Source organism: Cynara cardunculus (genome assembly GCF_001531365.2).
Source record: "Cynara cardunculus var. scolymus isolate 2C chromosome LG 9, CcrdV1, whole genome shotgun sequence".
NCBI classification, from domain to species: Eukaryota; Viridiplantae; Streptophyta; class Magnoliopsida; order Asterales; family Asteraceae; genus Cynara; species Cynara cardunculus.
The window spans coordinates 16,029,494-16,044,231 of record NC_037536.1 but is presented as its reverse complement, the minus strand read 5'-3'; the positions used below and the strand labels follow the sequence as shown (position 1 = coordinate 16,044,231).

Sequence of the window (14,738 nt, the reverse complement as noted above, 5' to 3'; positions counted from 1 at the left end):
TATATATATATATATATATATATATATATATATATATATATCCAAAATGCAATAGCAGTTCCTGTTTTCCTATGTTTGAGTATACACAAAATGTATAATGATAAATTGTTATAACAAGTTGGAGTCATACCTTTACATTGTTCATCAAATAGTTTCATGACCGACGTTTTGCAATTACGAGAAGCAGTTGCAAACCCTTTTCCTTCACTCAAAGCGCTGTCAAATGCTTTGTTGAATTTTTCCAATGTCTCAGACCTCATGTGTTCCAAGGTTGATTGGTAGGCCGGTTGCACAAGCTAATGAAGAGAGAAGAAAACAAGCAATGAGGGGAGTTGATATAAATTATATGTTACCAAAGTCTCAACTACTACCAATTCTAGCTATTTGGACATCCCAGTAAAAATCTGTTTTCGATTATGTTATAGGTCAATTGGTATATGCTATCCAAACCCATAATTATTTTATTATCTAACAAGATTTAGGTATTGTTTATGAGAAATTATCCCCTTTTTACTCAGAGGAACTCCACCATCAGCAGTATGGAAAATAAAACCCATAATTCTTAAAAAGGGCCACAGAAAAGAGAAATTTACTAGCAACAATTTCTCTTCCATCTGCTTTCGCTTTGACATCCTAACTCCTTCTTCAAAAAATGTAGTCTCGTCATCATAGCTGCAAAAGGAATACATAATAATTATATGTGAACCAACAAAATATATTTTGAATTCGTGTTCAAGATTAAGGCACTATACAAGTTAGTTATATGCACAATAATAAGAACAAATATCTTTATAATCACACTTGAGTACAGAATGACAGATTACAGTAATGCAGTCATCTGAGTCGAAATAAATCAAAAGTAAATGTAATTAGAAGTTCAAAACTACCATAAAGACAAACTTAGACTTCAAATACATCACCATGGCATAAAAATGGCTAAAACTTTTTGTTTCGCCTGTTCAATAAAAAGTGCAAAAATGATTCATCTCGTGCAGCCTAGTAACTCACTATAAGATAATAAAGTTAACCTTTAGTGTTTCGTAGTAGCAAAGATCAATTCTAGCTCCTTTGCTTTCATGTTTTATGACCCAGTTAAATAGACACATAAAAGGCTTGAAAACTCAACCTTGAAACTAGGATTTTTAATAGTTTTCGTAATGCTTTCTGTATTTCCCCTACTCCCCAATAAAACACAAGTTTCTAGGGTTCTTATCAATTTTATACTAGCTCTAGGCTCAGTAGCAAACTAGCATGCTGGATCGGGAGAAAATCATTACGAGCTCCAAGCCAAGGTAGTTGTTAAAGGTGCGCCTAGGCTGTGAGGCTCAAAAGCCTCAAGGTCTTGGTCTCTTTTAAAGTCAAGGGTAGGCAAATTCACGAGGCTCACTAAGGCGTCTTGTAGGCCTAGACGCGCCTCATAAAGAGTTATTAAATACCAAATCAAACCCCAATAGTAACCAAGTTTTCTGATCTTATCTTGTAGACTTCATAAAAGAGTTATTAAATATGCAGTTCTTATACTTCAAATCTCTTTCTCTATACATACCTAGACCTTAAAGCTTCTCTCTCATGACTCAATCTTTAAACCCTTCTCCCTTTTGCCTCTATCAAAGTATAGTTGGTTGCTGCCCTGGAGTACTTGCTACATGTTTGAGCTATGTATAGTTGTGTGTGTATATATATATATATATATATACTTTTTCTATAAGATGTGCCTCACATTCTTGAGGCCGCGCCTTGTGCCTAGGTCTCTGGACCCCTTTGCACCTAAGTGCACCTTAATTCTTTAACAATTTTGAGCCAAAGATAATGTGACCTCGGCTAAAGCAACAAGACTCTTGAAAATAGCCATGCAAGGCTCATATCCCCATATCAGAACTTCATAATCAATTGAGCAAAATGCATCAAAATGTAATAAAGTTTGTGTTAATTCCTATTAGTTTTTTAATCGATGTTAAAACGCTTCAAAATTTTCTATTTAATGTACCAAAAGCTCAAATATATCCTATTTTTTTACTCTGAACTTGTAGCATTTGACGACATGGATATCAAATTTACTGTTCACTTGTTGCAACCCTTTCGTAAAACCTATCATAAATTGTTATATTTGTCATCAAATGTTACAAGATCATTAGGTTACCGGTCATAATGGATACAAAATAGAAAATTTTGATACTTTGTTACATTTTTATGCATATTGCCTAATCAATCCTCTTAAAACAATAGATATATATTTGAACATATGATATTATATATGTGCATACCCTGAAAAACAAGTTTCAAGCATTGAACTAAGCTTCTTCCCAAAGTCTGGCACCAATTGAGACTTCACAGCATCCTCTAGTTCGCACCATTCCTGTGATACTTATAAAGAAATTAGTTTCAATACCTCAAGAGAAGAAATCCCTGTGAATAATGAAACATGAAAACGATGAACCTTGTTTGCAACAAAGGCAGAGTACTTCTCATTAGCAATTTCTTCACAGCGCACAGTGGCCACCATCACCTGCAGAAGCATCAAAAGCAATAACACACAGAATAAACATGGAATATTCTAGAAGCTTCAAAAGGAGTCAATTTTGCAACTACAGTACCTTGTGAGCAGGCAGGTCAAGGTCTCGATTCTCCTTGATAACTTTCCAGATCTGTTCTGCACTAAAGGAAAACCCTGAAGCAGGAACAACTCCCTGCCGATCACCAGCAAGCCCTCCAGGTGCAATAGAATGGTAGAATCGTTGCCTCAAATTGGCAACCTTATATAACAAAAATATGTAATTAGAATGCTTGCTAAAATACTGGAAAGATGGAAATATACCATTCAACCTATTTTTTCCAAATTATGAATAAAAATTTCAATAGACCATTAATCATCTTGGAGTTTATGCCATCAAAGTGATCTAGCTACATGAACAAGATTTTGGACATAAGCAATATGAGGTGTCCACGTGTCACTCATAAGATATCATCCATAAAACATCTATTCTACCTGCTCTTTGAATTGTTCTTCCTTCTCCTCGAAACTAGAGAGAGCAACGACTTCAATCTGGTCAATTTTATCAGTAAAAAAACGATAAGTAATATAACTAGACAAAGTAATTTATTGCAAGATCTAGTTATTGTTAAAAGACAGCAAAGATGATATGTTTGGTGCTTACGTTGAAAAATGTACTCAATGGAGTTTGTTTGTGGGCTTCTGGCTTGGGAACAGAATCCCATATCTATCACAAAGAAAGAAATGCATAATCAACAACATTGAGACTTTTTTCATAGGTAAAATAGTATACTACAAATGCAAATAAGTTTAACAAAGTTTACCTTCTGGATATCTTCTCTCAAGACAGGCTCTAAATTTTCCAGAGGAGTCTTAAAGAAAACAAAAGGAAAACAGGTCCAATAAGCTCCAGGTTATGACCCAAGGGATTAGCAGATGAACTTTTTATATATAATATATTGAACGATCTACACAGCAGTATGGAAGACAGATAAACCACACTTACTCTTGTTTTATCACGTATGACAAAAATCAAAGTTGTTTTCCGTGGACTAAATAATCGCATCATGACCTGAAAGTGGGAAATAGCAAGTTAAACTGTTAGAAGTTTGCAATTAAAGAAGAGAACAGCGAGAATATTAACAACGTGCCTCGAATACAGTTTTCAGTAGAGGCTTATTCGCAGCATGCTCACGACCAATATCATGGCACCACCTAAGCAACAGATATTTTTCATAGAGCAAAGCAATGTAGTTTAGAGAACTTGTTTAAATCCGTGTTCAACCATATAATCCTCGATATCAGCACACTTACATGTTTATAAGCACTATGTCTGAAACAGCAAGTGCAAAAAGTGCACTTTGTTTTTCAAATGCAGTATCATCCTGAAACATGTGAAAGTTTACTGAGCTGCAAGCAGTAATAAGTCATCTGTTTCTCTTTCTACTTCAGATAAAACAAAATTAATCGTCTTCAACATAGATTGCCTGACAAACTCGTTAAATCCAAAATTAATATAACCCCAACAGCCACATGTTATATCATAAATTGCAACACAATTCCCCAAGTACTACTACAAGTAACAGTAAGCCATAAAGCAATGGCAAATCCAAGGAGAAATAAAAATCCCCTTATGGCCACGAAGGTTCAAATGCGGTGACTCCGAGCTACCTGCAAAGTATGTGATCGTCCTGGGATTAATCGGCTCGCATAGCAGGTTGGATATCCATGTTAATCAAGAAAAGAAAAAAGCAATGGCAAATAAACTCAAAATCCCTGTATCTGATTGTGCAGAAATTGAATTCAGAAGCTCGTGATTATGAACTAAAAGCAACTATGACATAGAACCAACAAAGCACAATAAGCATTGAGTTGTAAAGAACAAGAATTCAGAATGCCACCTCTCCTCGTTCTCTTCCATCAGTACCCTCAAGATCCATTACAATGGTGCAAGGTTCAATACCAGCACATCTAGCCATCCAAATACCTTTGGTGGTCTGAGACCTGATAGGAATGCAATGCAATCAATTTGCTAAGATGGGGTCAAATAAAAGAGAACTAAATGACAAAATAGATACTTGCCTTCCCTTGAATGCATCCATTTCCTTGAAGTTGGTATGAAATAGATGATTTAGAAGTGTGCTCTTCCCTGTCCGAAACACATTAGCATCACTGAAATCATCAGATAGAACGTGCATCAACTGACATGATATTGGTATATGCATTTACAAGGGACCAATAAAAGTTAGGGGTCACAATTTGGAGTGGTTGAGACTGCAATATCCATGTAATCCATCATGGAAAAGCCTCCCCAGGAAACAATAATTCCCCAACTTACACACTGAGAGAACAAACAATATATGTAAGTAATACATACACACACAACTGTTTATTAAATTACAATACATAGCAGCAGCAATGATAACTGTTAGCTACATATGTAAATATGTATAGTTTAGGGGTGTTTTTTGTCTTTAGTCTATAGATGTTTGATACATAGAGTTGCTTGTTTCTCTTCTTTATTGCAACACTTAATTACTTGAATTTTCAATACAGAGAAAACCTTTTCTCCATCTTTATCTTCATCAATAGACATCAATCTGAATCAAGCTAATATGACATCATATCATGAGCTAATCCCAGTCTCATCAAATTTTTCTGTCCATCTCTTGCTAATATTAATCTCTTGGACCTCATTGAGTTTTTAGTGCGAGGATCTTATTGCCACATTCAGCCTCTATGCGACCCTCCAAGCTCGCTCCACTCTCCTTGTGCAACCTCGCCCTCACTCTCATAATCATCCTATGCGACCTTCACCTGATTGTGTGTCTACTCCTTGTGATTGTGATGGCTTTTGTCTGATATGGGTGCGCCTCAATCATCTGCCACTGTTGTCAAGTACGACAATCTTAGTGTCATTCAGATTGCTCAAAACGATGTATTTCATGAGCACACCAAGCATGTTTTTTGAGATCGGTAATCACTTCATTCATTAACATGTGGTCGGCAACACTGTTTATCTTGTTCCAGTTTCCTCCACTGACCAAACCGCACATGTCTTCATCAAGGCTCTTCTCCCTGGTCATTTCTCAATCCCTGTTCACAAACTCAAGCCGATTTCTCGTGATCCACCTTGAGTTTGGGGGTGTTAGCTATATATGTAAACATGTATGTTTAGAGATCACTCTTGTCTTTACTCTAAAGTTATTCATAGTTTCTTGTTACTCCTTTTACTGTAACACTTAGTTACTTTAATCTTCAATACATAGAGCTGAGAAAACCTTTTCTCCATCTTTATCTTTATCATCTATTAAACTCATCTATAGGAATCGAGCTGATAAAAACAAAGCCATTGTGTTGACAAAGACTACGTCATATATTAGGAAATGCAAGTTCAACATACTACCAACTACTAACTGTATGATCGTTATGATCATAATGCCATTAATACTTTTTTAGTCAAGTTTGGATGGTGAGATACTAAAGCCAACAACTATCTTCAATACGAAGTTTACCAATGTGAGCTATTGCTTATCCATTCGGTGTAGAATTTGAGAGAATGGAACAACCAAGGCTAGTTTTATTTGTCAAGAATTATGTAATGACTTCCAGTCATGAATATAGGAATGTTTACCGCTACTTTGTGGGCCCATGATAGAGACAACAGCATAAGAAAGCCCGCATTCGGCAAGTTTTACTGCCTTCATGAAACTGTCAAGTCCTGCTGCGTTGAAAGTACCATCTCCATCTATGAGATGGGTGGAGCAACAGTCGGCCTTGTCACCTGAATACAAGTATAACATGATTAAGCATAGATTATTACATAATGTTTTGTTACTTCAGAATCCCAGAATATCCATATCATCCAAAATTATTGTACTTGACTAATATTAAATCTTAGCTTATATAAGTTTTGCTGTTTATTATATCATTCTAGAAATTCCAACGTCCCATTACATACAATCTTCATTTGTTTTCCACAGCCCCAAAATTTTTGCTCAAATTCTAATTCTTATTGGTCCAATTATCACAAGCAAACAAACAAACAAAAACCTCCCAGGGAACATCAATCAAAATAATTACATCATCCTCAAATGTGATCATTCCAGTCGACCAAAGATCTAAGCGGAAGTGAGCGCTTATGATTTCATCATTCAACATCACATCCGTGTTATGGTTTAAAATCAAAGAATAACATAAGATCAAATCATAATCACGTGAAGAAATAATTAACATTAAATGAAGCATTTAAACGTCGAACAACGTCACAAATTTGAATCTCAAAATTGACAAACATTTCATTTTCCAATCGTGGAACTTATCTCTGGATGAATCACATAGCATGCATCAAATTACGAAAAACATTGGAATTCAAAATGAGCTGAAAATTGATCGGCATTACCCATCAGAGAGTTCCCGTAATTGAATCAGACGATTGTTGAAGAATCGGATTCAAAGATCGTTTTCGTTGAAACCGTGATTCGATGATGAAAGAATCGATAACAATTAGACATTAATACCACCTGTTGGATTATTCTGGTAGAAACTCGGAGCGGAGACTTGATCATTCTGAGTCCCGACCATCGAGCAGGATGTTCATAAATCAAAGGAGAAAACTTTTTTGAATTTTAAAGGTGGTTAAGAATCTGAATTAATTAATCTTTACTATATTCTAATATTTATCCAATTTTATTTAAATATCTTTATAATTTATTATCGGAAGGGTGGTTAAAATAGATAACGTATTTTTAACTTAATTTTTATTTTGGATAACGAATTTTTTAAACTTTTAATTTAATATCTAAGATGTAAAGTTTTAAACATTTAATTACTCAAGTAACCGGTTATCATGCTGATGTGACGAGTGATGTGGTATCCAACTCGGTATTATTTGCTGATGTGGTTAGTGACATGATTTTTTTAACCTAAAATAATCTTATTATCTAAAATTAGTTTTCAACCGGTTACCCGGACACTTAAACGTTTAAAACTTTATATTTTAGGTACCAAAATAGATGTTTTGAAAGTACATTACACAAAATTGAAATCAAGTTAAAATACATTATTTTTTCATGTAATTTGCCTTAAAATAAAAATGTTAAATATCTTAGTCTGTGATGCGATTAAGATTTAAGGGTCGTCAAACTAGAGTTGTTAGTGGGTACTGGGTAGGAGGAGGGCCCGTTAGACTCATCCTGCTTAGTCCGTTAGAAAAATGGGCTTTGATTATTATCGAATAACTAAATGGATCCAGACTGACTTGTTAAAATTAATGAGTGAACATAGGTGATGGAAAAGAAAATTGGACAGGCATGTTCGGCCCGTTTATTAATGTATATTACTTAAAATTCAATATTACAAGTATGATATGCATGAGTACATTTTATTAAAGCTTCATGTTTGATTCGTATAACTAACTTCAGATAAACATAATCCAATACATGATAAACATCATTTTAAATATAAAAAATCTAAAATATAATTAAGATAATTATTGAGTTCTAACATATTACTTAATTATTATCTTAAAAGAATTATTTTATTAAACCAAAAATCAGTTAGTTCGTTTTTAAACTTCAATTAAATTATAATAAGAAATTTAATTAAAGAAATCACATAAAAACGAAAACTTTTAAATAGTTAATTTGATATTAATAGCGCATATTTTTTCAAAATTTTATAATATCTTCAAATTTATATTTCATTCAAAAACAAAAATATTTTTGTTTTCTCAAAACCACATAAAATCGCATTATAATATCGATAGAACCAAAATATAAAACGAAACTGCACTGCGCGAGTACCCTTCTAGTTGTATTATAAAGAATTTGACAAAAACTTTTAAAAACCATTTTGTATGCATTAAGTACTGTTTACTAATAAATATTATTTAAAATTCAAGATTACAAGTAAATTRTGTGTATGTACAACTTATCAAAGTTCTATGTTTGAATTCATATAACTAACTGCAAATAAACATAATCAAATACTGGATAAATATCTTATTTTAAATATAAAAAATCTAAAATATAGTTATGATAATCATTGAATTCTAACAAAATATTAATTATTATCTTTATAAAAAATTATATTATTAAACCAAAAATAAATGGCTCATTATTAAATCTAAATTTAAGTATAATAAAATAACGAATTAAATAAATTACACAAAAAAAAACTTTTAAATATTTAATTTGATACTAAAGTCGATACATTTTTTTTCAAAATTTTATGATACCTTCAAGTTTATATTTTATTCAAAAAATAAAAACATTATCGTTTTTTCAGTACCACATAAAATCGTATTATAACATCGATATTGACATAATAAAACGAAACATCAAAATCAAGATGTGTCTCGCTGCATTGCGCGAGTACCTTTCTAGTCCATGATAATGAGCTATATAAACTCTAAATATTCTATTATATAAATAATCGTATTGACAACGCTTGGATTAGAACCCCATGACATTACGATCCATTGACCATCGATTTCTACCAGCCAGATGGTTACAACAAATGGTTTAATTTATCAGTAGTAACTTCATCATTTATCGATTTTTAAGCATTAAAAAAGAAACCCAACACAGTTATATGCATTTATCGGCATGATTATAATGAAACTTTCTCGTATCAAAATGTAATACATAGATCATATGTCACAAATTTATCTGAACAGGTATAATTACCTAATTTTGATAAACCGAACTTTGTTGAAATTGATTTATGGAATCAGAATCGATTAATACGTAATCTTTAATATAAACTGAAATACATCATTGTTATTTGTGTATTCTTCTATACCGTGACATAAAATGTTAGAAACCCCGTTTTCTCTTTTATTATTGTCATGAAATATGGAAATCATCAAGGTTTATTAATAACGGTATTTTCATCATATCATTCAATTATTTTGTCGAACCGTCAACATAAGATATTTCATTATGAAGGTTGTTCGACAATTGCTGAATGGTTTGATGTAGGATGATTAAATGAGTCAGAATGATTAAGAGACTCTTATGATGTAGTGCAACATGAAATATGATTGTTTGATAAATGCTCAGAATGAAATTAGGGCATTGAATGGTTCATGAAAGTCCAAGATACAAAATCATTTAAAAGGTTTTAGAACCATCAAAGGACAAATTTTTCTTTCTCAAACAAGATTCACCTCTTAGTGAATCAAAGACTGACTCTTAATAGAACTATTAAGAGTTAAACAAATAGCCCACTTAAACTGTCTTCGTGAGTTTAAAAATATTTAGTTTTCTTCTTATGTTTATAGTAGAGCTGTTCACGGACGGGATGACCCGTTAGACCCGTCTTGTCCGGCCCACTAAAAAAACGGATCTGGATTACCATTCTCGAAGAAATGGGCAGACCTTGATTGACTTGTTAAAACTAATGGACGAACATGGGCAATGGAAAAAAAATATTTGGACAGACCCGTCAGACCCATCAATATTTTTATAATAATTAACTTTTATAATTAAAAATGAAAAATCTTAATACTTATCAATACGTACTTAATTATGACTCATGAGAATAACATCATTAAAAAATCTTAAATTTAAAAATATAATTACCTCAATTGATCAATTATTTGTTATCTCATCTAATCATTTTCTTTATCGATACTTCATATTTAACGAAACAATTTCTTTCTAAAATATGTATATTGTTATGTATTTACGTCAAATTTTAAGTTGAAAAAATTGTTATGTATTTTGAATTATTTTACATAACTTGTGATTTTATATAAGTTTTGTTTTAATAAAAATATAACAAAGAATGGGAAACGTATTTTCAGAATTTCCATTTTGATATCTAAAATGTAAAGTTTTAAACATTTAGGTACCCGGTTGAAGCATTAACCGGTTACCATGCTGATTTGGCTAATGATGGAATGAAATTGGGTTGAATAACAAATAATATTGAGTTGGATACCACATCATTCGTCACATCAACATAGTAAGCGGTTAATACTTCAACAAGTTACTAGGCAATTAAATGTTTAAAACTTTACATCTTATGTACCAAAATAGAAGTTTTGAAAGTACGTTACCAAAAATAGGAATCAAGTTAAAGTACGTTACCCTTTCATGCAATTTGCCCTTTAGTTTATGTAAATATAACTATGTATTCAGTTTACGATTTAATTTAATAACCAAGTAAATTTAGATCAGATATGTGATATTATTTTTAGTTTCGGTCAATTACGATTCGATTCAAAGAATATTCATTTTATTGTTAAAATGTTATATCTATATTCAAGTCTAATTAAAAGGAAGACTAAATTCAATACAGATATCACAAAAAACGTGAAGTTTAGAAGAAACGTAAAGCATATAGAATCTTTTTTCAAGATGAGACTTCTGATGTTGATGCTTTGTCAACGTAAAACTGATGGGAGATTTATTCAGTAATAAAAATACTGTTTATCAATATATTGTAAAATAATCTTAAGAGCTTATCCGACATATTTTTCAGAACAAAGAAAATTGGATTTTAAAGGTTTTTTAAGGTTTAAGATATATCAGTATTTATTTGAAAGTTTGTTAAGACTAGAAGGGTACTCGTGCAATGTAGCAAGATACATCTCGATTTTAATGTTTCGTTTTATTATTTTTCTTTCTCAATATAAACGGTTTTATGTGGTTTTTGAGTAAACGATGATTTTTTTTTATTTTTGAATGAAATATAAATTTGAAGACATATTAAAATTTTGAAAAAAGAATATTGATATTAATATCAAATTAACTATTTAAAAGTTCTCGTTCGTTTGTGTAATTTCTTTAATTCAATTTTTATGATGATTTAATTTAGGTTTAATAACAAAATAATTTATTTTGGTTTAATAATATAATTTTTTATAAAGTTAATTAAGTATTATGTTATAACTTAATGATTATTCTAATTATATTTAAAATAAGATGTTTGTCATGTATTTGATTATGTTTATCTGCAGTTAGTTACATAAATTCAAAAATGAAACTTTAATAAGTTGTATTTACACATATTTACTTGTAATTGTGAATTTTAAGTAATATACATCAATAAACAGTACTTCATATATAAAAAATGATTTTTAAAAGTTTTGTCAAATGCTTTATAATATAAGATATATATTAACAACATTAAATATTTTAACGATATAATTAGGTTTCAATTGGTAAACTAGCAGGTACTTAATAAGGTAGTTGATGGACTAATAACGTTTGACAAAAACTATTACAGATAAAACATTTGACAAAAACTTTTAAAAATCATTTTTTATGCATGACGAATTGACGATTACAAATAAATTGTACGTAAGCACAACTTATTAAAGCTACATGTTTGAATTCCTATAACTAATTACAGATAAATATAATCAAATACAATATAAATCTTTCGTTTTAAATATAAAAAATATAAAATATAATTAGGATAATTATTGAGTTATAACAAAATATTTAATTATTATCCTTATAAAAATTATATTATTAAATCAAAAATTAATTATTTCGTTATAAATTCTAAATTAAATAAAATGAAACATATTATAATATCTATTGATACAAAATAAAACGAAACATTAAAATCGAGATATATATCTCACTGCATTGCACGAATACCATTCTAATATATATATATATATATATATATATGGTACTAGTGTATACACTATCTTTAGACTATTTCACACACCATCAAATTATTTGAGTACATTCTTCACATGTATTTTTATAAATTTTAATGTAATTTGCCTAGTTTTTAGATTTTTTTTTCTCAATGTATTTACAAGTTTTATAAATTTATTAGATACAAAAATATTTTATATTATTTTATCTTCATCAACTAATATTATCATATTATTTTAATTTCTAAAATTATTTTAAAATGAGTTAAAAATGAGAAGTGTAAGAAAATATCTCTACATTTGAATGAACATTATGATGAGATGTATCGAGATACATTGGGATCCGTGTATCAAGCGTGATTCACATGTAAGTTTAAAATTAAATGTGATCAAGAGTCCAAAACTCTTCTTCCGCTTCTCACTTTAACTTTCATTCTCACACTATCCTTCGCCTTGATCGATAATACTTTCGTTTTCAGTCTTAAAAAACTTATTTTACTGTGCTTTTCATTTCATTTTGTTTTGCATCATTGGAACTAACTCTGTTAAAAAACTCTATTAAGTCAACGTCATTTAATACATATGTATAATTTCATACTACAAAAATTAAAATACACTCCTAAAATTTATTTATTTATGGTAATAAAATTTAATACATTATTTGAGATTATTATAAGAAAATGATTTATTTTTTGATTCTGTAGATTTACCATCACCGATAACTAGGCATTGCAAACGGGCGGGTATGGGGCGGGCTTTGTAATCTCCGGCCCCGGTTTGTAGTAACATCCCTTGGCCCCGTTCCCTGGTGGGTACGGAGATTAACATCTCGTCCCCAGTCAAACCCCTATGAAGAATATCCGTTAGTTTGAATTTACCACGGATCCCCAGCCCCGGTTTGAATAACATCTTCTAGACTCGTCCCCATCCCCGGTTTGAATCTACCGAGAATCTCCGGCCCTGGTCCCAGGACTTATTTTAACGAGAAATCCCCATTCCCATTAAAATCAGATGAACGGGGTTCCATACCGAATCAGGACAAATCATAATCCTTACCGATAACCATTCACACAAAAATCAAAACATTGCATATGAGGAAACGTGAATAAAATCTTTTTTCCAGGACAAAAAACTCTAAAGTCAGAGCAAATACGCTTAAAAAACTTGTACATTGCCAGCTACTTCTATTGAACCACAGACACGTACAAACCACGCAAATGGTAATTGTACGCCTTCTACCGTTATTCGCCCACCACTCACTAAGAACGTGTCTCTCCCTATATACACCACGACTCCATTGATGTTCTTCAGCTCATCCTGCTTCTCTAACACGCAGAAGAACCAGCAAATCACAGGTATATTCCATAGATCTGGATCACAAACAACTTGTAAAGCAAGTGATTTCACCACCGGAGATGGTGGAGGCTCAACCGACGGTGGACGAGTTGTCTCCTAAACCGGAGCAGAATCAGGATGAACCAAGCTCTTCTCACGCCAGTGGAGAAGTTTCTGACAAGTTCGAGAAGAAAGTTGCTAGCGGTAGAAATGGAGCCGTAGTAGATAACGGTAGAGACGACGGTGGTCGAGTTTCTAACGGCGCTGCTAATTCTTCAGGTTCTTGGTTTTACTTTGTTTTTTTTAATTCTGTTAGTAATGTCGGTTGGACGGCGAGTAATCGGAGGCGGTTACAGACTTATTGCCAACTCTTCAATAATTTGAATTTTACTGCAAATTTTTAATAATCGAAAACCGAAATTACTGCGAAATTCTTGGGCCAATGTTCAGATGCCATTTTCTTTTGTTAACTCTTTATATCCTTAAGCACTCATATTTATTATGGTTTTGGGTTCTCCAAAGTCCAAACCGAAAAATGCAACGGGCAACTTTTCAAGTCTATTGTACTTTTGATAGTTCAGTGATATATTTTCATTAACATAATGTCTTATGCGAGCCGACTAATCCACGGTGACCACCGCTTTGCGGGTCGTCCGGAGTTAATAATTTTCGTTTTGGTAATCCAACCCCCCAAATTTTGCATTCTTTTTTCCTAAAGGCTTTAACACGAGATTGTGAAATAACGATTGGAATAAATGAAAATGAGCTGCGACAACACCAAACAGGCAAACCCGAAGCTGTGGACATCTAATAATAAGTTGAAATGAACTTTGCAAATACACTACATTTGAAGTTCAGGGCTTTAGGCAATGAGGCATTATTTTTCTGATCGGGCCTGAATAATTTGATTTGTTGCTGCAAAAGTTACTATTTCTCGAATGCGAAAATTGCTGTGAAAATATATAGGTAAATGTTTGAAACTTTCTGATGCTTTTGATAAATGGTAGTAACATTTGTTTTGAATTCTTTTATCATTACTGTTCTGTAACATTGAAATATTGAAGAATAGTACATGCTAAATTGAAGAAGTGAAAAAGAGTTGGGATGATATATATATATATATATATATATATATAGATGAGCGATCAAATGAAAACCACTCTAATTTGTAAAAACCGTAAAAACTACTCTCATCCGTCGTTAATCTTATGAAATTTTTTCATGAAATTGTTAATCTTGTGAAATTGTTTCATATAATACTTTTTTTGATGAAGTTGTTTCATATGTGGT

The 14,738-nt window shown here is 31.7% G+C and overlaps 2 protein-coding genes across 2 annotated transcripts in view; one reads left to right on the top strand and one right to left on the bottom strand.

The window, feature by feature from the left end:
* Positions 1 to 6,294, bottom strand: part of LOC112517849 (protein ROOT HAIR DEFECTIVE 3-like) — a 12,790-nt gene extending 6,496 nt beyond the window's left edge. Inside the window, exons 1-14 of the mRNA XM_025125219.1 lie at positions 6,126 to 6,294; positions 4,574 to 4,640; positions 4,393 to 4,495; positions 3,806 to 3,876; positions 3,643 to 3,706; positions 3,498 to 3,563; positions 3,316 to 3,363; positions 3,156 to 3,218; positions 2,987 to 3,043; positions 2,595 to 2,753; positions 2,438 to 2,506; positions 2,265 to 2,356; positions 594 to 672; positions 131 to 296 (exon numbers count right to left, since the gene is read on the bottom strand). Of these exons, the coding sequence (XP_024980987.1) occupies positions 131 to 296; positions 594 to 672; positions 2,265 to 2,356; positions 2,438 to 2,506; positions 2,595 to 2,753; positions 2,987 to 3,043; positions 3,156 to 3,218; positions 3,316 to 3,363; positions 3,498 to 3,563; positions 3,643 to 3,706; positions 3,806 to 3,876; positions 4,393 to 4,495; positions 4,574 to 4,640; positions 6,126 to 6,294 (1,273 nt within the window). The remainder of the gene's footprint in view (positions 1 to 130; positions 297 to 593; positions 673 to 2,264; positions 2,357 to 2,437; positions 2,507 to 2,594; positions 2,754 to 2,986; positions 3,044 to 3,155; positions 3,219 to 3,315; positions 3,364 to 3,497; positions 3,564 to 3,642; positions 3,707 to 3,805; positions 3,877 to 4,392; positions 4,496 to 4,573; positions 4,641 to 6,125) is intronic.
* Positions 6,295 to 13,292: 6,998 nt separating this feature from the next.
* LOC112517916 (sterol 3-beta-glucosyltransferase UGT80A2) overlaps positions 13,293 to 14,738 on the top strand; it is a 16,665-nt gene continuing 15,219 nt past the window's right edge. The window contains exon 1 of the mRNA XM_025125335.1: positions 13,293 to 13,727. Coding sequence (XP_024981103.1) covers positions 13,529 to 13,727 — 199 coding nt within the window. The 5' untranslated portion in view covers positions 13,293 to 13,528. The remainder of the gene's footprint in view (positions 13,728 to 14,738) is intronic.